The sequence below is a fragment of the Barbus barbus genome (genome assembly GCF_936440315.1).
Source record: "Barbus barbus genome assembly, chromosome: 33".
NCBI classification, from domain to species: domain Eukaryota; kingdom Metazoa; phylum Chordata; class Actinopteri; order Cypriniformes; family Cyprinidae; genus Barbus; species Barbus barbus.
The window spans coordinates 25,687,678-25,715,048 of NC_136761.1; the positions used below are offsets into that span (position 1 = coordinate 25,687,678).

A 27,371-nucleotide genomic window follows, 5' to 3' on the forward strand; every position below is an offset into this window, starting at 1 on the left:
TTGAAATATAACTTGTTTTTCAGGAAAGGCAATGTAATATATTTTTGTTCAATACTATATTTTTATTTAAGATTTTATGATACAATGCAATATTTATACAAATTTTATGAGCTATGTTTTGCCACTGTCATTTTTTACCAAGTGTCGCTTTTTTATTTTTGAACTCTTAACATATCCGAATCACGTCCATGTTGTATTGTGTGTGTGTGTGTGTGTGTGTGTGTGTGTGTGTTCACATAGCTAATGCAACAAAAGTCACCAAGTGTCATTCCATTTCGATTAAGTGAAAAATTTTCAAATTCAAAATAGTCAGTTCTGACTAAAGAAGCCCAGAGGGTTAACATTCAAAACACTCAGTTTGTTTAGTGTTTTGGTAATGCATTCCATTTTATCATTTTGCAAACATTATGGGAATGTTACTTTAAATGCTTTCTGAATGTTCTGTAGCAAAACATCCAAGTGAATCAAACAAACGTTTCATGAATAACGTATAATGTATTTTGTGCTAATGTTTTTAGAACATTATTAAAGACCAGATAACATTGAACGAACATTCTATTAATGTTACTGACAAAACAATTGTTAACCTTGATAGAACCTTGCCAGAGTTCTAAGAACATTTCCTGTGTTAGCGGAGCAATAAGACCAGGACAACCGAGATGGCCAGAATCCTACAGTCTCATTAATATTCTCAACATCGTACCACTTCGAGTCAAGAGGAGTCACAAGGCAAATATATTTGCAGTTATTAAAGGCAGCCTGATCCTGCACAATATTACAATTTGCAGATGATATTGCATTGGAACAGCTCAGAATTAGTGAGCGGATTTAATCAAGACGCAGCTGTCAATCAAAGCCAAACTTTTCTACAGTGCATTCATGCAGTGCAAAGTTTTGGAAATGGCTGGAAGACATGGGTGTGTAGCCCTCCATGATTCGATGGTATTCATTTTCCTAATATCTAGGATGTGCGATTTAGATCCCCAAGAGGTGTGTGTGTCTTAAGAGGTAGACAGAATAGACCACAACAGTTCCTCTTAACGGAAAGAATCGCTTTAATGGCTTATAATTGCATCTCTTGATTAATTTGGATAGTCTAGTTCACACTTAGGACCTTTTTGTAACAGCAAAGGTGCCATGATGTGCAGTGCAGTGATTCTGTCAGGATTGTTTTACTGCTTTGCATTGAATCTGAAGCATATTCTGTGCCACTAGCGGCATCTGCCATTGTTAAAACAAGTAGTCCTGACCTAAACTCATGATATTGGTTGAGCCAGTGTTGTCAATTGGATGCAAGGCATCAACGTTTGACTTGTTAGCATGCAAAATGCATATTTCTTAAAGGGATATTTTGAAGGAAGGAACTGCTTTTCTTACAATGAATGTCAATGGGGTCTAGAGGTATTGGACCCACTTCCACTGTGTGGCAAAAAAAAAAAAAAAGCAGACATTTCTCAAAATATCTTTTGTGTTCGTCAGGAGAAAGAAAGCTGTAGAGCTCTGGATTGCAAAGGTCGCAAAGATGGCAGCTCATAAATCAAGTACATCCGTGAGGTTCTCCTCCATCTCAGATGAATTGAGATGAATGGGACTGTTAGCCGATCATTTCTCCAGGATTTCCTTGATCAGGTCGCTCAAATTCTGCTGCTAGTGGCACAGAAATTACACTCTTCATCAAAGTTTCCTTGCTTGCATTCTTATGGAAATGTGACTCAGATGTTGAATCCATGAATCTAACAGCAACTACTGTGCTTAATGAATCTGAACCGTCTGACTGATGTCTCTAATGTCTAAAAACCCTGTGTTTACTGGTACAGTACATTTACACTGAAAGGAAAAAATGTGTCTGGTAGGATGTTTTTTTTTTTTTTTTTTTTTTTTCCAAGCTGCAAATGAAGAAATGATCTTTCTATATTAATTTAAAATATGAACAGTCAGTTTTGAATTTGGAATAAACAAATTTAGAAAGCATGGTTTTGTGCAAATAATGCAGCTGTCCTTGCAGCGCCACTTGCCGTTAACACTCGGCGTCTGTGCTACTGTTTGCTGCATTGGGGCTTTGTGCAGAGGAGCTGATGGTGGTTTGCAGGTCGTCACTTGCATCCGTATGGCCGATCCCGGTGGGCCCCGCCCACTTCTCTGGATCGCCATCCTTCAGTTCACTGATTATAAAAGTAGAAGCAAAAATGGATAACAATTTAACACGGTTCATATAATATTTATATATAAATATGAGTTTAACATTTGACAATCTTAAAGTTCACACAAAAATGACCTCACTCTCAGACCACCCAGAGTTTGTTTCTTCATTGGAACAGATTTGGAGGAATGTATCATTCCATCACTTGCTCATCAATGGATGCTCTTCAGTGAATGGGTGCCGTCAGAATGAGAGTCCAAACAGCCGATAAAAACATCACAATCCACACCACTCCAGTCCATCAGTTAATGTCTTGTGAAGTGAAAAGCGGTGTTTGTAAGCGTGTCTGATCTTTAAATCGAGCCTATAATCCATAAAATTGCTTTCTCCAGTGAAAATGTTGTCTTGTCTTAAACAAGAGAGAAATATGCACAGATCAAGCAAAAACAGATTGACAAATATGTGAGTGGATTCTGATGCGAGAAGACTATAGGGATTGACTTTTTCACTGGAGGAAGCGTTATTATGGACTGATATTTTGGCCAGAAGTGATGGTTTAAAGTTGAAATGATAGATTTGTTTCTTACAAACATGAATCTTTTCACTTCACAAGATGTTACTTGATGGACTGGAGTGGTGTGGATTACTTGTAGATTATATTGATGTTTATATCATCTGTTTGGACTGTCTTTCTGAAGGCACCCGTTCACTGCAGAGGATCCATTGGTGAGCATGTAATGCTACATTCCTCCAAAACTGTTCCCATGATGAGACAAACTCATCTACATCTTGGATGGCCTGACATTTTTAAGCAAGTTTTTATTTTTGGATGAACTATTCCTTTAAAGGATTTGTGGTTCACTGCTCAACAACAAGTAGCGTAGCATAACCTTACCTTGAATAGCACCCGTTAGGGAATGGTTCAGCAGACTCCTTCTCAGAGAGAGATCTGCAGACATTGTCTGTCTGAGCAGCTCCTTTGGACTCCATGCCAGAATCAGAGCTCTGTCGAGCCACGGCTGGATCTCGGCCCGAGTCTGAGCTGGTTCTTGATCCGCGCTCGCTACCCGACAGAGAGCTGCTGCACGGCCCATCTGTGTCTTTGCCAGAGTCAGAACTGTGTCGGCCGTTCAGGCTGTTTGATGAGGAGACTTTACTCAGCTGCCCAATATCTACAGAGCAACAGATGAGAGATTCTCATTATTCGCTCCAGTTGCTTAGGGTATTTTCAATAATCTTGAATCCAATTTGGTTCTGCACTCATTTTGCCCAAACATAATTCTCTGACTAGCTATAGAAAGTAGCAAATACATGGTTCATGGCTGTGAACTAAAACCTGCAATCTATTTCAAAAGCCCCTTGATTAAATGTCACACTTCCTGTTTAAATAGTAAATGCACAGTAAATGTATGCGTTTCATATGTTCTTGAAGGGTAGAGTTTATCCTCTTGCCTGCTGTGTCCGGATCACAGGCCTGTTTACGTCGCCTCCTCAGAATTACTTCCAGTTCACTGTCCTTTTTAGCATGAACTACTTCCTGGAAACCACGACTGGGACTCTTCTTCACCGTCTCCTATTGATTCAGAAAGAAGATTCAGTGCAACGAAGTTTGCAATCTGGCATTTCTGAGCAAATGTATGTTTTATTTATTTATTCTTGCAATCACTACTGAACAGATTATCATTTAACTTTTTTGTAAACAAACAGCAAATGGATACTTTTCTGTAATCTGTCGATCAATAGCCGACTTCATAATCAATCAGGTGATTGAATGGCATGCAGAAAGCCTACCAGAATGCCTTTCAGCTCTTCCATTGCACTTTCCTGTTGCTTTTCCTCCACCGCTGCTGCTGCTGCTGCTGCTGCTGCTGCTGCCACTGGGCTCGGCTGCTGTGGGTCAGGAACAAAGTCAATTTAACTACAACAAATGTGCTAGTGATTGAAATAAAGCTATAAAATTATATAAATATTAGATTAAAAACTAAATATAGAAGTGTCAAGTAACTGAAATAAATAGAACTGAATGAGAATTGTTTTTAAATTCAGTTTCTGAAATGGAGTTGCAATCATGCAGAAGCACAATTTGAATTTAAAAAGTAGAATTTAATTGGAAAATAGAATGACTGGAAGTCTAATTAAACAGTAGTGTTTAATTTTGCTTTAATGTTTATTTTTTACAGTGTGAAAATAATGTCATCATACACAGATTATACACCGCTTATGAGGTACTCAATAATAATAATAATAATAATAATACAAAGGTGACAGTAAACACATTTAAAATGTTTGAAAATTATTTCCATTTTAAATACATGTTGCTCTTTTCAGCTCTTTTTTCAACTCTTTTTCAGCTCTTTTTTGCTCTTTTTTCAACATTAATAATAAATGTTTCTTTAGAAGCAAATCATCATTATAATGAAAATGTTCTGGTAATTAAAATAAAGCTGAAATAATATATAAATATTAGATTAAAAACTAAAAATGAGAAATGTTGCCTTGTCATGTAACCGAAATAAATGTATTCGAGTTGTAGTAAAATGACAAATTATAAACAAACATTAAAAACTAAATAGATATATTATAACAAAAATACAAATGACATTACACATAGCAAAATCATAACAAACTAAAATTGTAATTAAAAAATATTAAATACTATAAAATTCTATAAATACTCAAATAACACTGGTGATATTGATCACCAAAACATTACACAATTGTAAATTACTAACAAGCAGCTACAGCTTGTCTGAAAGCCATAATGCAGCATAATGGGAAGCAGGCAATCCCTAAAGTCAGGACTATAGCTATTGATCAGGAGTTATACAGCCCCTCTGAGCCTCAGGATAGTCTCTATGGCTTTGCCCATCACTTAAAAAAGATGGATCCCCTCTCAGCCCATCAACTGTCTATACAAAAAATGCTTTAATGACTGGCCCTTCCTCAGGGAGGACGACCAAATGCTATGAACCATTTCTGCAGGATCTTTATATTGGCCAAATGGTGCAGAGTTGTAAAACACAGGATTTGTTTTGATTGTAACAGAGCGGTCTGAGCAGTTTAACACTGGTGCGCGTGGAACAGTGATCTGGTGTAATAATTATTAAACACTATAAACAAGATGTGCGATTTGAGCATACCTTAGCGCCAAATCTCTGCAATGAGGAGGTCAGCAGATGATGTTACAGAGTAGAGAAAACATAACAGAACATCAATTTGGTGCAAACATACAGAAGTGTAACTTGAATGACTGAAATTCAAATTAACTGAACAGAAGTGCTTTCATTTTATTTTTTTACAGCATGAACTACCCATGTTATCAAACACACAGCATATGAGGTAATAATAATAAATCAAATGTTACAGTAAAAGACATTTATAATGTTACAAAAATTTGAAATACTTCAAATAAATGCTGCTCTTTTGAGAAATATGAATCACCACAATTGCTTTCAACTGGAATTTCAACACAAACCTTTGAGTGCTAGTGTAAATCTTTGACGTGACATTTGAATATTTGTATTTAGTCTACACAAATTTCATTACATTTTTTAAAAATTAACATTTAATTTTATAGACCATGAAGGAAAAACACTTAATTTCATAGAATGCTAAAATTTGCCTCAGTCTTCAAAATAGAGCCAAACAACACAAAGCAGGTTCGCCAAATGGAAACCTTAAACCTTGATTTATTTTTTCCTCACCAATTTAGTTGGTTTGGTTAAATTAAAACACTCTGCTCCTCTTCCTGTCATTCTGATTCAACATCCTGTGGGGTGTGGCCAATTTGACTCAAAAACTCATAAAGGGAGCCAATAAAACTATGAATCTTGGTCCAGGTTGAAAAACTCACCTTAGTGTCCTGACTCTTCACAGGCCTGAGAACCACGCCGTGTTTGATTCTCTCCATCATTTCATTGACAGCTTTGACTTTGACATCATCCACTGCTTCATTTACTGCATTGAAAGAGAATGTGTTTGTTCAGATACCAATAAGAGAATAAAAAGACACCGTTCTGACTGTAGAGACAATTACCTGGTGCTTGCTCTAGTTTGGGGGCTCCTTTACCTCCCTTGGAAGATTTCCTCATGATGGCAATGAGAGAGCTGCCGTAAACAGAAAGATGTAATTAGATGTTCAACAGCACCGCTCTTAATGATTGTGTATGACGTCTGGGCTTCAGCGCAGTAAAGTGGAGTGTTACCTGAGGGGGTTGCAGCGGGAGGAAGGAGGCGGGGGAGGTGGAGGAGGTGGGGGTGGAGGAGGGGGAGGTGGTTGAGGAGGAGGGGCCGGGGGAGGAGCAGTCCCAGGGGAGGGGCCTGATGCTGATGCACAGCTCCTCCTCTCCTCCTGCAGCTCTTTAACTGTGACAAACGACAAAAGGATGCCGGATGTTACTGTATGTGGGTCACTGTGGTTTATGCCTAAATTCTCTGTTATAGAACTTTCAGTATCAGTAAAGTAGGGCTGTAAAATTATTAATTTAAAATAAAAGTGTTTGCATACTATGTGTGTGTTCTGTGTATATTTATGTATATATAAATACACACACATATGTGACCCTGGACCACAAAACTATTCATAAGTAGCACAGGGATTTTTGTTGCAATAGCCAAAAACACATTGTATGGGTCAAAATTATATTTTACATGTTCCATGAAGATATTTTGTAAATTTACTACTCTAAATATATCAAAACTTAATTTGATATGCAATATGCATTGCTAATAACTTAATTTGGATTTTCTCAATATTTAGATTTTTTTTGCACTCTCAGTTTCCAGATTTTCAAATAGTTGCATCTCAGCCAAATATTGTCCTATCCTGACAAACCATACATCAATGGAAAGCTTATTTATTCAGCTTTCAGGACATGTATAAATGTCAATTTCGAAAAATTGACCCTTATGACTGGTTTTGTGGTCCAGGGTCACGTGTGTGTTATATATATATATATATATATATATATATATATATAAAAGAAAAAAAGAAAAAAAGTATGCATGTATATATTTATACTTGCATTTAATTTATACTATATATAAATTTTATATATAAATCTAAATTTTTTTCCTTAATACAGGTGCTGGTCATAAAATTAGAATATCATGAAAAAGTTGATTTATTTCAGTAATACCATTCAAAAAGTGAAACTTGTATATTAGATTCATTCATTACACACAGACTGATATATTTCAAATATTTATTTCCTTTAATTTTGATGATTATAACTGACAACAAATAAAAGTCCCAAATTCAGTATCTCAGAAAATTAGAATATCAATTAAGACCAATGCAAAAAAAAATTTTTTTTAGAAATGTTGGCCAATTGAAAAGTATGAACATGAAAAGCATGAGCATGTACAGCATTCAATATTTAGTTGGGGCTCCTTTGGCCTGGATTACTGCAGCAATGCGGCGTGGCATGGAGTCGATCAGTCTGTGGCACTGCTCAGGTGTTATGAGAGCCCATGTTGCTCTGATAGTGGCCTTCAGCTCTTCTGAATTGTTGGGTCTGGCGTATTGCATCTTTACCAATCAAGAACAGGGATACCATGGTCCTTAAACCAGGTACTGGTAGCTTTGGCAGTGTGTGCAGGCGCCAAGTCCTGTTGGAAAATGAAATCTGCATCTCCATAAAGTTGGTCAGCAGCAGGAAGCATGAAGTGCTCTAAAACTTCCTGGTAGACGGCTGCGTTGACCTTGGACCTCAGAAAACACAATGGACCAGTGGCGATTTCTTTAAGACTGCAAGGGAAGCTCAGCTTCCCCTATAATGTCAAAAAATTAATGGTCAAACATGTACTATTGTGTTAACATTTTATTGATTAAAAATGCGTTAGAACACGTTCATCTCGTGTCCTATAAGAAGTCGCTGATGCTGAAGCCATTCGAGCCAGTGTTGCCAATTTAGCGACTTTTCAGACCACCCTAGTGACTTTTCAGACCACCCTAGCGACCTTTTTCCCCAAAAGTGACTAGCGACAAATCTAGCGACTTCTTTGACAAACCTTAGCGAGTCTCTGTGATCGCTGGAACTGCCGCAACGGCGCGAGGTCAGCGCGCACGCACCTCTTTCTCTGTTCAGTGAGCGGCTGAGAGGAGCAGCGCGTTCAGTTCAAATAGATATTGTTGCTTCTCTAATTTTACATGCAAATATAGCCGAAATCACAGCACAGGAATTGTCTTGTCTTATCTTGTGTGTATTATTTGATTTCATCAGACGACGGCTCGATTATAAATTAGGATTTTTGTGCAGACTAACTTCTTGGGAGGGAGAGCTGGTTATGTATTCTTAAAGGGCTGCGTTTCAGTCACTATTTCATATTTATCCCGTTGACTGACAACATAAACAGTAAAATATATAAAGGAAAACAGTTTTATTGAGAATTTGGCTGCATTAAAATACAGTATGAGCACAGAGAGACAAACAAATGTAAAAGGCAATATGACGCGATGACGTAATTAATATGCTAATTAGCGCATGACGTCATCTGGCGACATTTAGCGACTTTTCAAACTGGCTTTAGCTACTTTCCATCGAAAGAAGTTGGCAACACTGATTCGAGCTCAGTCCCATAGTGGACTTTGCAAGTGTAGTCAAAAGACAAACTGCTGCAACCTATTTCTTGATATTTGCTTGGCGAAATTGCTGGCCAATTTTCATTATGCGTTTCACACAATTATACACCACATTCCTTGTTTCAGTTTAACCTAATTCCCACATTTCCTCCGTTGAGTTTAATGTTTTTTTTAGATCGTTTGTTCATTCATTCATTCATACAGTAGGCCAGGCGGTGAACTAGCCAGCTAGCAAACTGCACACGATGGCAGAATTTACGTATAAATAAATGGACAATTTTTATGATGTAGGCCGAAAATGAGCTTCCCCTCTTTGAAAGACCAGCAGCCGCCACTGCAATGGACCAACACCAGCAGATGACATGGCAGCTTAAATCATCAATGACTGTGGAAACTTTACACTGGACCTCAAGCAACGTGGATTATGTGCCTCTCCTCTCTTCCTCCAGACTCTGGGACCTTGATTTCCAAAGGAAATGCAAAATTTACTTTCATCAGAGAACATAACTTTGGACCACTCAGCAGCAGTCCAGTCCTTTTTGTCTTTAGCCCAGGCAAGACGCTTCTGACGCTGTCTCTTGTTCAAGAGTGGCTTGACACAAGGAATGCGACAGCTGAAACCCATGTCTTGCATACGTCTGTGCGTGGTGGTTCTTGAAGCACTGACTCCAGCTGCAGTCGACTCTTTGTGAATCTCCCCCACATTTTTGAATGGGTTTTGTTTCAGAATCCTCTCCAGGGTGCGGTTATCCCTATTGCTTGTACACTTTTTTCTACCACATCTTGTCCTTCCCTTCACCTCTCTATTAATGTGCTTGGACACAGAGCTCTGTGAACAGCTAGCCTCTTTAGCAATGACCTTTTGTGTCTTGCCCTCCTTGTGCAAGGTGTCAATGGTCGTCTTTTGGACAACTGTCAAGTCAGCAGTCTTCCCCATGATTGTGTAGCCTACAGAACTAGACTGAGAGACCATTTAAAGGCTTTTGCAGGGGTTTTGAGTTAATTAGCTGATTAGAGTGTGGCACCAGGTGTCTTCAATATTGAACATTTTTACAATATTCTAATTTTCTGAGATACTGAATTTGGGACTTTCATTAGTTGTCAGTTATAATCATTAAAATTAAAGGAAATAAACGTTTGAAATATATCAATCTGTGTGTAATGAATGAATCTAATATACAAGTTTCACTTTTTGAATGGTATTAGTGAAATAAATCAACTATTTCATGATATTCTAATTTTATGACCAGCACCTGTATATACATGTGCGTGTATATATACACACTTAATATACAGTGCACACATTTTTATTTTATGTTAAATGTAAACACTTATTTTTAATGCGATTAATTGTTTTTCAGCCCTAATTTAAATTCATCCTAAGTTTTACCTTTCTGTTCCAAAAGAATGTTTCTCTTCTCTTCCTCCTGCATTCGTCCCTCAGTCTCTGTCTTTTCTTCGTCTAATATCTCCAGTTGTCTTTGCAGTTTAACTAGCTGCTTACGCAAAGCACATTCTTCCAGTTCAGCCTCTAGAGCTTTTACCTACAAAACAAATGAGACATATGATGAGTTCATAAGTCAGGAAAAGTGTATTTATGAGTTGAATGCACATGTCAAACGAATAGGAATATTTTCTTTAAGCCCAGAGTCAGTGGGCATGTATCAGTGAAAAAACCCCCCCCAAAAAAACCACGTCGGACACAATGGATGTATCGTCTGTATTGCCGGTAAATTGTTAAAATTCTATTTATTTAAGTTGCATGTACAAAATACCATAGTACTGTACAATTACAATAGAATTGTCACACTTACTCAGGGAACACAGAGCAAGGAGACGAGGAATTTAGCAAATCTAGGGTCTTTAATAGTCCAACGGGAAAACAGAGCACAGGGAGCACGGGCAAGGAAGACATTCAAGAACCGACAAACACTTACTGAAAGGACTGGGGCTTATAAACACAGGGTAATCAGGGAGGAAGACGAGACACACCTGGAATTCAAAGGGGAGGGGCAGGCGGGAACTAAGGTGGAGGACGGACACCCGGGAGGGGGCCGGCAGACAGAGACCAGGGAGGCGACGAAGGAGGGAGGAGCCAGGGAAGAGACAGGAGGGACCCGGAGCAGGAGGCGGGAGGAGCCCGGGGAGGAGACGGAGAGTCAACGAGCCAGGGGATGCCAAGGATCTGGGGGGCCAGGGTGGAGCCGAGGGCTCTGGCGACCGACCAGAGATCCGCGGCGGAGCCGGGGTGACTGAGGACCCAGGTGGAGCTGAAGGGAGGAAGGAGCCCAACGGAGCCGGTGGAATGGAGCGACAAGGCGCAGCCAGAGGAGAGGAGTCCTGAGGCAATGGCGGGTCGACACTCGACCAAGGCGGAGCCGGAGGGACGAGGGAGCCCGGTGGAGCTGGTGGATCAGTGGGTGACGGTGGAGGCGAGGGAGCTAGGAGCCGAGGTGGAGCCACTGGGTCTATGGGCCGAGGCAGACTCTGGGCCTAGGAGGCTGGAGGCGGAGGTGAGGGATACTCCAGCCCCGGCGACGCTAGAGGATGGCAGACCCACGGGGTTCGCACTGTACAGGTAGGGAGCTGAGGGCAAGCTGCCAGCCAGTAGCGGTGGAGGAGGCAGGAGCAGGTGGGAGGGCGGGCATTTTCGAGGAGCGGGCACTGGAGGGCATTCGAGAAATGGGTACTGGAGGGCACATTCGAGCAACGGGCACTGGAGGATCCGCCCCCTCTCTGTCCAGCAGTCCCAAATGTATAATCAGCTCACCCTCAACCACGGTGCAGGGGGCGGAGCTCCACTCCGTGCTCACACCGTCCAAGGCTGGCTCCCTCGTGGTCGGCACTGTCGCTGGCTCTCGCACCTGATCTGCTGTGTTGGGCTCAACTTCCGGGACGATCTTCCGCTCAGTCGCTCAGCTTTGCGCTGACTCACACATCGCGGCGGGAAATGGCTCTCCGTCATCGGTGGGCTCGGGCTGATGCTCCGCACCGCAGGGAGATGGAGGGTTGGGCTCTGGGTCTGGAGTGGATCTGGTGAGATCATCCTCAGGAGAGACAGTGAGGGGTGATCTGTTTCTCGCCAGAGTCCACTCCACAAAGGCGGCGAAGTCCTCTTGAGGACCATCTTCGGACAACAGCATTCTGCAAGCGGTGTTCAGGCTTGCATCATAGAATGCGCAGAGTGTGTCGTCCGGGTAACTGGTGGCATTAGCTAACATCAGGAACAGTCGTGTATGGTCCTCGAGAGATCGATCCCCCTGCTCCAGCAGGAGGAGGAGGAATTTGGGCCGGACGAGGGGATCCATGGGGTACAACGGAAAGAAAAAGACAGAGAAAAAAAACTGAAAACAAAACGGAGGGTAGACGCAGAGGTAACTGTTTTAGGTCGGTTCTTCTGTCACACTTACTCAGGGAACACGGAGAAAGGAATGAGGAGTTTAGCAAATCTAGAGATTTTAATAGTCCAACGGGAAAACATGGAGCACAGACAAGGAAGACATTCAAGAACCGACAAACACTAACTGAAAGGACTGGGGCTTATAAACACAGGGTAATCAGGGAGGAAGACGAGACACACCTGGAATCAAATTAACAATCAACATGAGGAAGAAACTGGATCACAGGGAACACATGGGGAGCAAAACACACACAAAACAGTCCACAATCCTGACAAGAATATATTATTTAATTTACAGCACCTTCGTAAATTTAATAAAAACATAAAAAGGCAAAATCACACAGATTTACATTCTTTATTCATCATTTTGTAGATGTAGAGTTAAAATTTCAGTGAATTTCATGCAGATAAGGTAAATCACCATCTTACAGAAGCCCATTTTCGCCACTGAATAAAAAATAAAAAAGGTAATTGACTTTTTCTCACAATACAAAATTTGTCTTGCAGTTGCAAGTTTACATCTCACAATTCTAACTTTTTTCTCAGAATTTAGAAAAATAAACTTGCAATTGCGAGTTATAAAATCAGAATTTTTTATTCAGTGGCGAAAACAAGCTTCTATACCATCTTGCTCTGACCAAAGTAATTTGAACACACGTGAATTCCCAACTCGCAACTACGAAGTTCTCAGGAAATCTTGAACGCACCAATATTCAAAAATAGATCAAATGGCCATAAATGTTTCATTTAAATGATTTGTTCCTGTGGAAATCTGTCATTTTTTTGGATTGGATTGGTGCATTGAACTCAAATGGAACCCAAACTGGTGCCAAATGTTAAACGCCCTTGACTTTGGTACAGAATTAGTTCATATTTACAGGCTGACTTGTAAACATGGCTTTGCTAACACAGCCTATTGACTATGTGACGTCTGAAGTTAGGATCCATGCTCTTTGGATTTCAATTGCGGGTCAGACTGTATATTGACTGATGACACTAAATCCCATTTGCCACCAAAAGCAGTACTAGTACTAGTGATGCTACAATTTTGCCACTCGATGAACCGAATATTGCCGCATCTCATTCCTTGCTCATCCAGTTTGCTCAGATTGGAGTAACTATCATGTGTAATGAATATCAGATGATCTGCAAATTCTTTATTATGCTGCCACAGCTTATATATATGACAGACAGATGCTGAATGAATCTCCTAATTATGACAGCTGTCAAGCCTCCGGATGACTCTTCTGGTGTTTCGAGATTTGTGTTGGTTTAATATAGTTGTGGTTGTGTTGACAGTCTAACACCCACGTGCGTTTATCATTTAATGTGGTTTGAAAAATATTACATGTTACTGCTGAGGCTGCAAGTGTAGAACAGAAGACTCACAGGAGACCCTAAGAAAGGTACTGTATTACCAACAAGACATTGTGGGGGAACTGAAATGCGATAAACAAGTTACAACACAAGTAATCTAAAAGTAGTCTGATTATATTACCTAAAATGTGTAATATAATGGATTACACATAATGTTTTGTCACATAATTTGGAATCAGTAAGAGACTACAATTTGTAAGTAATCTACCCAGCTCTGCATGCATTTTTGGGCATTAAATAATGACGCAAATACAGAAAATTGTCTATCGCAAATCACTTTTCATGATTCATTTAAATACTTTCCTCACATAAATTTAGTGGCTGAAAGGGAAACTCCTACAAATGCATACACAATAAAGTCAGCCACAAAAATAACCGTGTCCACGTCTTTTCATCACCAATTTATCACTGAATGTCTTTAGTTAATCTTGCCAGTAGTTTTTGATGCCAAAAAGGGTTTGTGCTGGTGCAAGCTGTAAGTAAATCTGGCCCTAAAATCTAAAACCAGTCACTTAAATGTAAGTGAATTCTGGCATTAATTTACAGTATAAAAATGTTCTGTTTGAGATTTCCTGAAGATTACATTTATTGAAGGTTAGTACATTATTAGAGCACTTTTAATGATTAACATTAGGTAAGTCAGATGAATGCACAGCGCCTGATTAAACTGGATTGTGTGTGGCTATTGAATAAGGCAAAACTGTTTACCGAGTTATAAAAAAAACAAATATTAACGGATTAATTTTCATGAGAGGACTTAAGTCTATGAAAAGCTGACAGTGTTAAAAACACTGAAAAGGGGTTTAGTAAATTTAATTCCGTTGTCTAATCCTATCATGTAATTAATGATTAGGCTTATTGTGTTCATGCAAATACGGTTAAACTTTCACTTATGTTTTTGTCATTAGCTAATAAAACAGAAAACCTATACTATAGTTTTGCACATATAAAATTCTAATTCAATTCTGAAGTTTCACCTACCTTCTCTTGGTGCTGTATTCTCTCTTCTTCTAATGTTTTGGTCACACTGGCCACATCTTCTAAAGCTTTGAGCAGCTGAAAGCTAGGATCTGCTTGCTGCAGCAGAATCATGCTCTGTCTGTTTGCTTCTTTCTGCTTCACTATCATCTACAGGAGAAAATGAACATTAGGAAACAACTTAATTTTTTTTTCTTTAGCTATTAAGATAAATTAAACATACTACTGTGATGCAGGTAGTAATCAAGGACAATTCATACTCATCAGTCAATAAATACATTTATCTTGTCTTTAGGTTGGATTTTGAGGTCACCGGGTCAGTTTGTCAGAGCAGGGACTTCAGTTTTATTGATGCAGTGAATTCAGATGTGTTTTGTCCCGTACCTCATGTGCATAGGTCTCTGCTTTCTGCCTGAGGCTCTGCTCCAAATCCAGCTGCTCCTTCATGTTTTCATACTCATGAGTGGCCATCATAGACACTAAAGAGATACAACCTGATTAATTCTAATAAAGCAATAAACCTGGTAAAATCATTTAGGGTATAATACAAAAAATATTATAAAAGACAGTATTACAGGTATAGATTATATTATAGACAACACAAATGGTAATCGTAAGGAATTTACTGATTCCACTTTTACATTAATAATTATTTTAGTAAGTGAAGAATACTTGGATCTATCTATATACTTAACAAATATACTATATAAAAAGTAATGCTTTTTACATACACTACTGCTCAAAAGCTTGATGTTAGTAAATAAATAGTAAATAAATTAATATTTTTATTTAGCAAGGACACATTAAATTGGTCACAAGTGACAGTAAAGATATTTATAATGTTACACAGTTTCTATTTCACATAAATGCTGTTCTTTTGAACGTCCTATTCATCAAAGAATCCTGAAAAAATTAATTATATTTTCGCAAAAATATTAGGCCTCACAGCTGTTTTTAGCATAATAATCAGAAATGTTTCTTGAGCAGCAAATCAGTATATTAGAATGATTTCTGAAGGATCATGTGACACTGAAGACTGGAGTAATGATGATGAAAATACAGCTTTAATCACAGGATTAAAATAAAAGTAAAATAGTAATATTTTAATAGTAATATAAAAATATTAATTTTTAAAAAGTAGCAAAAAAAAAAAAAAAGAAAAAAAAAAAATATATATATATATATATATATATATATATATATATGAAATAGCTTTGAAAGGTCTAATTTTTTTAGCCTTTTAGACATTTTTGTTAAAAAGAACCAGCTCATAATCAGTTGTTTTATTTGTGACTTCACACATATCTATCTATCTATCTATCTATCTATCTATCTATCTATCTATCTATCTATCTATCTATCTATCTATCTATCTATCTATCTATCTATCTATCTATCTATCTATATTACTTAACTAATATAAAATCACATGTCTGTATATATCACCTATTTTACATCATGGCTACTTCCATCAAATTTCATAGGCAAAACTGTCATTAAAAACAAAACAAAAACAAAATTAAATCCACTAAATGGTGAGCATGTGCAGGACAAGTTCAGCATAAACCAGTGCAGTATTTGACTTGAGCTATACAGTTTCCAATATTCCAGTCAGAGTAATAACACAAATGAGCAAAGAGGGAGCTGGGAGGACGTCAAAACAAAGTGCATCACCCCCAGCTGGAAGAGAGGGACTTCCTGTGGTGAATCTTTTACAGATAATTTGATCAGGGACCGTGCGGTGCGGCCGGTAGTGAGTGGGCTGGTGGGGAACATTAATCTTCTTGGAAAGCACATACACAGATGCACTGCAGGCCGTTTGAGATGATGTCATGCTCATGCATTTGAATACAAGCGAGGAAATGAAGCGGCTCTGCGTTCACAACGCCATACTCACCCCTATTGAACCTCTTAATGGTCTTGCTCTGCTGCTCAATGGTTTTATAAAGCTCCTTCATCTCGACCTGCTCCTTTTCAGTCTGTAAATTAACATGTGGCATATGTTTCAGAAACTATTAGCTAAGAAACTCAATTAGACATTGTTACTCCGGTATCCCTTCAGGATCGGCAATACCGCAGGTCACTAAGGCTTCATTTCAAGCTCATTTATTATTCAGGAACAGGTTAAAATACTACACTTTGCAGTCCAAGCCCCCATTCACTGCCATCAAGCCTGACTGAGCTCAATTTGAGTAAAAAGTTCAAATGTTGCTTTGCTACTCACGAGCGCTGTCAGCTCCTCTATCTGCCTCTGCTGATCTTTAAGCTGACAGGTCAACTGCTTCTTCTCCTCCAGCAAAGAACTCACGGTTTCTTGGAGATCTGTGGAAAAAAATCAAAAGTTGCAATGGATGTACCATATGATGACAGAATGCTTAAGTTGCAATACATTTTATGGGATACACTATGATATTACCTTTGACCTGCTGTTTATACTGTGAAAAAGGATCAGAGCCAGGATCTGGCGTGTCAGTCTCTTCTTCTAGGGAAATGCAGTCAGAAATACTAGGCAGCAGCTCGTCCAGACACGGCCGTGAGGACAGGCTCAAATACTTCAGCTTCCTGTTCTCACAGTTCAACTAAAAGAGGTCAAAACAATATGATTAACGCCCTAAATTAGTGACATTTGAAGTTTTCCATTTGTCATAGCTATGCTTGCACTATAACCAAAGAATGTAATTTTAACAGTAAAAGACTGTAAATTAATACGGTAAAAACCTGTTAACTGGTTACATACAGAGAAAAATTGTAACAAGATCTAATGGGCACTTAATGTAATTGTACAGTAAAATATTGTTTAAAAAATAAATTATAATTTACAGAAAAAATGTAAACTAACATTGATTCTCTGACAGCTCACATTTGATGGGTTGTCACTGAAATTTTCAAAATGGTAAAAAACAGATTTTAGTAATTTGGCATATTTACATTTCAATTAATTAAATATGTGTGTTTTACTGTACATTTAATTTAATTCTGAGTCAACTTCAAATGTTGCTCCCATTTTTTCACGGTAAAGTTCTGGTACACCACAACTGCTTTTTTATTGACCGTATATTTCACAGATGTTTATTAAAAAAATTTTTTTACATTGCGCTAAAATGTAACAAAAATGTTCGGAAAGATTCATTCATGAATCAGATTAATCTGAATCTCAAGTTTAAATTCACAGCCAGTACATTCAAAAGATCGTATAACACTTATAACCATGTTGACCGATTTTTTCATACTTATATTGCTTTATAGTAAAAATATATGACAAGCTGAAAGATGTCAACAAACAGAAATAAACTGATAAAATCATTAAGATTTTTGGTTACACTTTACAATCTGGTTCCATTTGTTAACTATAGTTGATGCATTAAGTAACATTAACAAACAGTGAGCAATACATTTGTTACATTAATCTCCTATTTATTAATCCTTAATAACTTTACACCTGTTCATTCAAGTTATCTCAGGTTCATTAAATAATATTAATAGATACAACTTTTGATTTCAATAATGTATTTGGTAAATGCTGGAATCTAATAAATACTTTATAAGTGTTTTCCATTGTTCAGTTTATGTTAACTATTGCAGTTAACTAATGTTAACAAATGGAACCATATTCTAAAGCGTTACTAGATTTTCTAATGAAACAGGAGTACAGTATTGTTGGTAAACACCTTGGTAGCCAAAGCCTCTGCATTTTCCCGGCACGATTTCTCAATCTCAAGCTGGGTCTGTAGTACGTTCACTTCCTCAATCACCATTTGGGAAACTGTGCAGAGAAATCAGATGCATTTATGAGTAACTGAAAGCACATCAGGTCATATTTACAGTGAAATCCATCATGCAGGAACTAAATCTAAATCAATTAGATATAAATCTAGATTCTATACACGTTTTAGATATAAGTATCAGCAAAGCCTTTTCTCATGGCAATAAAGGTGTGAGTAAGTCATGTTTTCCGCTATATCCTTTACAGTATTTCTTGAAGTGAACTTCAAGCTACCGCCTACACAGTTCATGAGGGGGCTGTCAAATCCAGAAGCACACACTCTCAGAAATAAAGGTACAAAAGCTGTCACTGGGGCGGTACCTTTTCAAAAAGGTACATGTTTGTACCTAAAGAGTCCATTTTGGTACTTTAAAGGAACATATTAGTACTTAAAGTGTACATATTAGAACCTCATAGGTACAAAAGTGTACCTTTTGAAAAGGTACTGCCTTAGTGACAGCATACCTTTATTTCTGAGAGTGCAGAAATAATTCACAAGTGTTGCCTTTTAATGTATAAAATACATTTAAAAGGAAAAAACAGTGTTGCATGAGCCATTAAAACAGAAATGAGGCATATATGAAAATATATGGCATGATTCATTAACAGCATATAAAACAAGGTTTATAAAAACAGCAACTGTAAGAAGTACATTTTCATTTAGATGTGGTTTTGTTATTAGTGAAATATTACCAGCGTCTAATGAGATGGACAGTTATCAGTTACATGCACACAATAGGGACCATTTCCCAACACTTTGGGTACCATTGATGGACTGTCGCTACAAAGCACCGGTGTGGTAACTCTATACACTACACTGGCCTCTCAAATACAGGATTGGATGTCATAGCAATGCCAGAGCAGCTCTCATCAAACAGACTTCTGAACAAGTCATTGGTGCATTGCACTATTTCTACAATAAATGCAAATAGCATCTAAAAAACACAAACTTTCAGCAGATCTGGTAAAATGAAAATTATTGATTTTACATAAATATATGTGTATGAGACAAAATAATGGTAATGCATCATTTATGTCTGTGCTTTTCACAGGAAATGAGCAAGATAGGGAGTTTATTATACATTATTCCATGAAAGGCTGTTGAATTATGCAGGAACAATGCGTCTCTCCACATGCAGTCACAGCAAAGTACATCAACGGCCTGCCCTCGAGCCCTTCCACAGAATAAATATCCCTCCTCATTTTCTTTTTATGTGGCAACATACTGTACATTGTGAGAATGGAAAGCAGGTCAATGCATGACCTCACTTTGACCTCTTATTCAGGGGTGATCATGATTCTGATATAACATCATATTAGACATTTGACACAACAAAAAGCAAACATGCAAAACTGATGTGCAAAACTTGATCATAATTAATAAACACAGATCAAACTGTTAAAACAGCTCTTAGGGTAGCATGCAATACTTATAAATTACTATAATACTATTACTATAATACTATTTAAATTCAGCTGGTTTAAGGCACATTTTTCTTCATTTCCTGTTAAATATGCAGGATGGGCAGAAGTGCTGCAGTGCCCAGATCTGCAGAGCCAATGAGAGAATAACCTGACAGTTACAGCTGAAGTTCACAGCTCTCAACAGCTATCAATGCTCATGCTTAAAACTGAAATCCACAAGAGAATTCAGTAATGCAAATGTCCATGAGAAATGCATATCAGAAATCATCCAAATATTCACTCAATCGATTTTTTTAGCTTACTGATCCATCATAGCCACTGACCCTACATATAATGCTTGCTATTGTCTACAAGCATATACTGTGCATTGTGTAATCAAATGTAGATAAAGAGCAGTTGAGCATATTTTTCCATTAACATGAGGTAACAAAGAAATAGGTGTGTATCAATATATTGCGTCACATGATTTTGATGAACAGTACTTTTTGTTAACAGTTTATCATATGTAATCATTAGTACAATTTTTAACTCTATATTGGCTTTTTTATAGTAGACTTTTTAAGTATTGTAAGAGTATTATATCGTGAAATCAGTATCTTGTATTGAACTGATACGTGACTTCGGTGTATTACATCCCTAAAAACAATTGTATAACACATTATATTAAATCAAAATCACAAACGCTGTTGAAACTGATTGACATTTTAATGTGAGCTACCTAAATGCTGTATAAATCACCAGACCTAGCATTTATTAGTTACAATAAAAGCAAAACAGCCTCAATCTATGCACATCTGGGTCACTCATTGATTCTGAGTCAGGGTGTGCGAGTTTGCACGTGCCGCCCATAAAAATAAATCAGAAAAATATCAGGGGTGTGGCTCCCTCTTTCCCTTGCAGATCAGTCCAAACTCATCTGCTCATCTCATTTGGCTTCTAATGATTGACCGAGAGAGCCCTGCTTCTGGGCTTTCTTCTGTGAGCAGATTCTAGGTCAGCCTAATGCTGCATGAGCAAAATATGGCTCTGCGGAGTCAGTCGAACAGAGGCGAAAGCTTAAAGAACTGCTGCAGCATCCTTTCCAGACTGCTTCAAACAAGCATTTATCTGCCACTTTAACACAACTTTAGGCTGGCATGAATCTAAAGCACTTCTATCCCAATTTTGATCACAGCGATTAAGCTCTTTTAATAAATCTCAACAGTTAATGTTTAATCACCCAGCAATTTTGGTTTCAACTCCAGCACTAATTGTACCTCTGCTTGAAACCCATAATCTACTCCAAACCCAGGACGGATGTGTAGACTACATTAAAATGCAAACAGCATTCATTTTTAGGTAAATATTAAGGTTCCTCTCTTTCCACCCTTAAACGGTAAGATATGTAAAGTGTAAAGGTAAATAAGCTGAGTAATGGGGCTGATAGCTTAACACACGGCCACATTTGCATAAGTGCAGAGGGTATTCTTAATGAAGCTCGCTCAGGCTTCCCAAAGAGGAGGTGGGAGACAGCTGCTTTGCCAGACGCAGATCCAGTACCTCCAAGATACTAGACAGCAGTTCCCCTGCAGCAGCCAATCATTAAACAGAACACAGACCAATGGCACGCACCCAGCACAAGACTATTGTCCTGTATGACAGCAACTAGGCCAAACTGCTGTGACATTTGCTGTGTCATGTTAGCCAAGCAAGAATTTGTCACTTAGTGAGGTTGAGGTTATAAAATAAATACACTGCCATTTCACTGCATAAAAAAATGAATAAGTGCGGTACAAAAATTGACCATAACTCACAAGGTAATTGTGAAAATGTCATGCATTTAGCTTTTTGAGGCATTCGTATTGAATAGTATTGAACAATGATATAAGAGTGCATGAGGGGTTTGGCTTGAACTACAATGGAAGGTTGAAAAGCAGGTGCTTTTACTGATAAATAATTCATAATTGGTGATTTTTAATAATTTAGTGATATAACAAGACAGTGACGAGAGCTGAATTCAGCCTGGTCTACATTGCCTCCCTAGGGAATGTCTGACAATTCCAGGACTCCAATAAAAAGGAGCCTAAAACAGTCTGGATTCATCACAATATTCACTTACAACAACAATATTGTGAACTAATATTCACAATATCCAACTTATTTATTAAAATGGTCTTCCAGGTAAAATGATATCCTGATATCCTTTATCATATCTACAATTTTACATATGTAACATGTTAATTAGATATTCATAATTTGATCAAACAAATTCTCAGAGAAATATCATATGCAAACTGACATACAAAAGTATATTCATACTGAATCATAAAGGATTCGAGAGAATCCAAGAGAAGCCGAGACAATCTACCATGCTGTCATATATTTGTCATATACAGCATATATATATATATATATATATATGGTACAACAACATTGTAATGGCATCTTTTTATGAATGAGCAAGTAAAACCCTGTTAAATGAAACCCTATTTTTAAACTTGCAGAGAAAAATTTGCATTTTCTCACCTGTTAACAATTTCCAGATTCTGTTCCTAAAGCTGGCAGCCGCTAGAGTGTTGTCAGAGTGCTAACAAATTAGTTAGTAACTGAGGCTGGGTTTCCTTACATGGCACAAAATGGACTGAAAGCAGGTAAGGTCACCTTAACACTAATGCATCTCCACAGTCGGCTCCCAGTAGCCATGGAGACTGGAATAAGCGCTAACACCTACAATAATGGAGCATTCAGAAGAGCCCCCAGGTAATGTCATGACGATATGGGCGAGGGCAAGGGGATCGGAAGTAAGATAAGACAACATCATGCGTCAAGTTAGTGGGAAGAGCCAAGTGAGATCATCTTCACCGCCTACTCTGAGTCAAAAGCTGATGTATGGAGTTCACTGAGGTCAGGTTTGTTGGAAACTAGAATTATCACAAATACTAAATAATACACTTATTGTGCAAACTTTTTCAAATTCTGTGGTTAAAGTGTAAACCAAAGAGAATTTAAGACTTTTGGGCTGGCTTGGTTGTGAAATGGTGCATTCAAGTCCTCCTGGGAAATTTGTATTGATGAGTTGGGAAGTTGTAACTACGATGTCAGCCGTATTCAAATCATTTGGTCAGAGCAATTCAGCAAGATTTTGTTCTACAAAATGATAAAGTCTGTGAATTAATGTGTTTTTGTTTTATGTTTTTATTAGTGGTGTTAAACGATTAATCGTGATTAATCACATCCAAAATAATTTGTTTTGTTTACATAATATATGTATGTGTACTCTGTATATTTATTATGTATATATAAATATACGCATACACAGTATACATTTTGAAAATATTTACATGTAAATACATTTATATATTTATATTCCTACGGTGGCCGAGAGAGCTCAACGTGCTGCAACTCCAGAAAACACATTCAAATAGAAAAAGCAACAGCAAATCAAGAAAATATCTTCATCAGTTTGACAGCAGGTGGTGCAAATGCTTTTCTATTTGCAGTGCGTTTATTTGTTTGGTTGTGTTGTGAGCATTCGCAGCGTGTGTGTTGTTAAATTGACGAAAGTTGTTTTCTTAATTTGCAGGTGTTTTTTCTATTTGCAGCGCATTGAGCTCTCTCAGCCACCGTAATATTCTTATATTTTATATTATATATAAATATATATATTATATAAACATATTTTTCTAAAATATATACATGCATGTGTTTGTATTTATATGTATATAATAAATATACACAGTGTACATACATATATTATGTAAATAAAAACGTTTATTTTGGATTAATCGTGATTAATCGTTTGACAGCACTAGTTTTTATTTATAAAGGAGCTGGAAATGTAATTGCTATATTATCTCGTAATTGTATAATACTGTTGTATTGTGTAGATGCAACTTAGTTTTATTGTAAATAAAAAAAATCCATTAATTTCCACAACTTTATCACCAATATTAGAGGTTGACTGGTTGATCGATTGGCGATTGGCACCGATAGTCTATTGCTTCTGTTCACGAGTTCACACTTACATATAATAAATACAATAAAGTATTTTACCCAGAGTTGTGATCTTTCTGACTTGACTTGAAAGCACACACAAAAAAAAAGCCTGCAAGGGTTAAGTGGGATGCTATGAAGAAATGTTGTATTCATTTGTGAGTAAGGATTTGTGGTCCAGATTGAGCCGGGATCTGGACCGCAGGATGCTAATAGTTGACCTCTGGTCTATACAGAAGATCAGAAAATGAATTTGCTGCAGTACCACTAATGATGATATTCAAGTTACTATAGACCACACCTATAAACAGAATCTACACTATGTTACATATTGCAATATTTTTTTCAACATTCCCATTTTGAATGACAAACATGCCTGTAAAATGGAAATTAAAAAAACAGCAGACGATGACTTTATTGATCTTACCCCGTTTAATGTGCTTGAGTTGTCTCTCAGCCTCATCTCTCTCTGCAGTGAGTCTCTGGCAGTGAAGAAGAGAACAGGTGAGGCCATGTTGAGACAATTATATAAAAAGTAAAAAAAACAAAAAAAATTGCTAAAATTGCTAAAACACTACTATACGCTACTGTTTAAAAATTTGGGGTTACTTAGCAAGTTTTTTTTTTTTTTTCAATAAAATTATACTTTTTTTAGCAAGGATGCATTAAAATGATAAAAAGTGACATTAAAGATTTTATAATGTTACACAAGATTCCTATTTTAAATAAATGCTGCTCTTTTGAACTTTCTATTCAACAAAGAATCTTTAAAAAATGTATCACGGCTTCCACAAAAAAATAAGCAGCACAACTGTTTTCAGCTTAAGAGACATTCAAAAGCACGAAAAATATATTTCCGACCCCACATAGGATTACATTTAACACAATAATGTTTATTCACATTATTCAAGCTGTGGTTTTAGTGGTTTTCTTCACAATAATGAGGTTCCTCTGCCTGAACCAGATGTAGATGTGAGGGCATGTATGCATTTACTCTTATGTTTGTGCAAGTTTATTCTGAAAATTAATCTGTAATTATGGATCGTCCTATGCCCTAAAATGAATGCACTTGTCTTATTCCCTACACTGTAAAAAATGAAAAGATACTTTCATGTTTTCTCATATGGTGATATTGATGCAATCCTCTGGAGAACCTCTAGGCACCTTTCAGAAAAGGCCAGTTCTCTGAGGGACTAACAAAACCAATGATTCTTTCTCCTTGTTTCTGTGCATCTAAATAAATGCAGTGTATTTAGTTTAATTCAATAATTGGAACTATTAATATGAATGAAACCACAAAAGAAATATGAGTATGCATGAAACCACAATAGGTAGACTTAAGAGGTGTGACGTTAACAACCACAAATTATGTGTGCCAAACTGATGGGGAAAAATACTAATAATGTAAGGTCATCATCTGCATGATCTGCTTAAACACTTACAAGACAGACAAAAAGATGCTCAGACACTGTCACGTGAAAAGGGTGTCAACCCTCGAATGAATAAAAAGCCGGTTAACTCACACAGCCACAGCCTGATCTCCGATTTTCCCTTTTCTCACTACTTTGAGATTAATTCATGCTCATGAATAGAGAATGTTATAATAATTAGATGTGAAGGCAGTGAAGATTTATCCTTTCATGCATGCATCATCTCTCACCTCCGTGCTCCCCTCGCGAGCCTCTCCCTCTTCATCTCCACCGGCCTCCATCTCATTCACTGCACAAATCAGCAGAATTACCCACACAAAGATGCATTCAACATTTCAATAATAATCTCACACCCTGCTCTCCTCAGTAAAATCGTTGCCATTCAAAACGAGCCAACTCTATTGTTATATTTGAAATAATCAGTACCACAGCCGGTAGACAGCGGCGTCTCATCCATCTCCCTCCTCACAGCAGACTCAGTCAGTCAGTGTACCACCCATAGCCCGATGTCTACTATGGCGAAGCCTGACTCATGAATATTAAGATGCTTGAGTGACGTTTGCCCAATAGACCTACTTGATTTGTTGAAAGGCGGCCGGAATGGCTGCTGAATATTAATTTAGGTCACGTGACAGGACGCTTTCTGATATTCTACTTCTCCTCAAGAGGGAGCCAAAGAAAGATAAATAAATAAAATGTACACCTTAAGTGGACACATAGGATAAATAGGCTATAGAGATAGGCCTATCCAGTGTTCACAGCTTTGGGAATAATAGAGATAGTTTCCACTTGTCTAGATCAACTTTCAATAAAGGGAAAAGAGATTAAGGGCCAATTTTTTTGTTTACGAGTGAAATTAGGCTAATCAAAATTGTGTTATCTTATTGTCTGATGGATATGCTAACATAAAAAGGCTCTCTTTATAAGTATGTTAGTTACCATAGCTATAAATTAAGCCTTTAGCTGACATGAAACTGTGGTCAAAAGTCTATTATAGCCTAAATACGAAAATATTGGGGTAGTTGGGTGGGGAGAAGGGGGGGTTTTCTGCTGTTATGTCCAATGTCAAAATCAAACCTTCACCCTAGCATTAAACATTTAAGAACATAGGCTATTTAAAGCAAAAATGGGAATTATTAATAAGATGAGAATGACTAAACATCACATCTTACTCCTTTCTATATGGAAATAGGAAACATCCAGAAACATTATCATAAAAAGTTTGACTACCCGTTAAATCTAGATAGCACTCCTTCTCATTTTTCTGGATCTCTTTCCTTGAAAGTATTGAGAGTCTCAATAGTGCTGTCTACTGTCACCTCAATGAGGTCTTTTGTCACCATTCTTGTCCCAATTGAAAGCATAGTTTAAGTTTATAATATATACAGAATATATAATATTATTATTATTCAAAGGACAATCCTTAGTAGTTTCCTATTTAGTTATATATATATATATATATGAAATAATATTAAAATTGATGTAGGCCAAGCACTCAGTTTCATATGCAACAGCAGCTCAGTCTTTGTCCACCGAGGGGTCATTGGCCCATAGACTGAGGGCCCCTGCTATGTAAACACAAAAGCTTCTGGTGAAACAAGCTCACTTTCATGCATAACAACTTCTTGCTACAACATGAGATATTTGAAGGTAACTTTATCTCTTGAGATGTGGTTTGTTACTATCATAGCAACACAAGAATGCAAGTTAACAGTACCACCCACTAGCAGTGCATCGGTCAAGCATTCACGTTTGCATATAGTATGTTTTCATTTTTAGTCTCCTTTCTATTTCATTTGGTTCTCATTTCAACAGCTTTCACCACTTCTATATAAGATACATTATATTTAGCTCATTCTTGTTGTGCTACACTCTTTCTGATTTCATAACCCCCATGTGCAATACTATTTGCTTCAACGCAGTTACAACACTTTTTACAACCCAGCACCCTCTTTACACCCTCTTTACCAAAGTCATGCTTCACAGCATGCATTTTTTGTCTGCTGACATTTTCTGACTTTTCTGACATAACAAAAGTGTTAGTGCAAATAAAATATAGTAAAAGATCAAATAAAAGCATACAGATCCTATTCCTTTTGCATCTACCTGCAAATGCTTTACTTCTTCATTCCCTCCACTCACATTTTTAACAAATACATTTACTGAGTCCAATATACTTCAGTGATCACTCGGTTACTCTGTTATTCTGCAACTCACTACAACCATTTACATACTGTTTTAAATCTCATAATTATGGATGCCAATTTTCACCTCAAGAAAAAAAATCTTGCTTTGGTAAATGG

At 37.4% G+C, this 27,371-nt stretch overlaps 1 protein-coding gene across 2 annotated transcripts; it reads right to left on the reverse strand.

Annotated features, from left to right (window-relative positions):
* Window positions 1–1,886: 1,886 nt before the first annotated feature.
* On the reverse strand, window positions 1,887–25,673 carry LOC306853448 (shootin-1-like). Of its 2 annotated transcripts, XM_079390869.1 has the most exons (18): window positions 25,495–25,673; window positions 25,299–25,357; window positions 24,066–24,120; window positions 18,147–18,241; window positions 16,895–17,057; window positions 16,703–16,800; window positions 16,376–16,457; window positions 14,863–14,957; window positions 14,482–14,628; window positions 10,114–10,267; window positions 6,346–6,505; window positions 6,177–6,247; window positions 5,994–6,097; window positions 5,281–5,295; window positions 3,932–4,030; window positions 3,593–3,713; window positions 3,036–3,312; window positions 1,887–2,162 (listed from the first exon to the last, which is right to left on the reverse strand). In XM_079390869.1, the coding sequence occupies exons 1-18, from the start codon at window positions 25,523–25,525 to the stop codon at window positions 2,018–2,020; spliced, it is 1,971 nt and encodes a 656-aa protein (XP_079246995.1). In that variant the 5' UTR covers window positions 25,526–25,673; the 3' UTR covers window positions 1,887–2,017. The 2 variants fall into 2 exon arrangements, with proteins under 2 accessions (XP_079246995.1, XP_079246996.1); XM_079390870.1 differs by lacking the exons at window positions 25,299–25,357; window positions 25,495–25,673 and adding an exon at window positions 17,318–17,354 and having other exon boundaries at window positions 24,066–24,122.
* Window positions 25,674–27,371: the final 1,698 nt, after the last annotated feature.

Bases quoted from the DNA above. Each gene is read 5' to 3' on its own strand.
- LOC306853448 (XM_079390869.1), bottom strand. From the start codon at position 25,525: ATGGATGAGACGCCGCTGTCTACCGGCTGTG. The intron at 17,058-18,146 runs GTGTTTACCAAC...GACCTCTTTTAG, and splicing joins CAGAGGCTTTGGCTACCAAG to TTGAACTGTGAGAACAGGAA. The intron at 14,958-16,375 runs GTGAGTATGGCG...GTATCTCTTTAG, and splicing joins CATTAAGAGGTTCAATAGGG to TGTCTATGATGGCCACTCAT.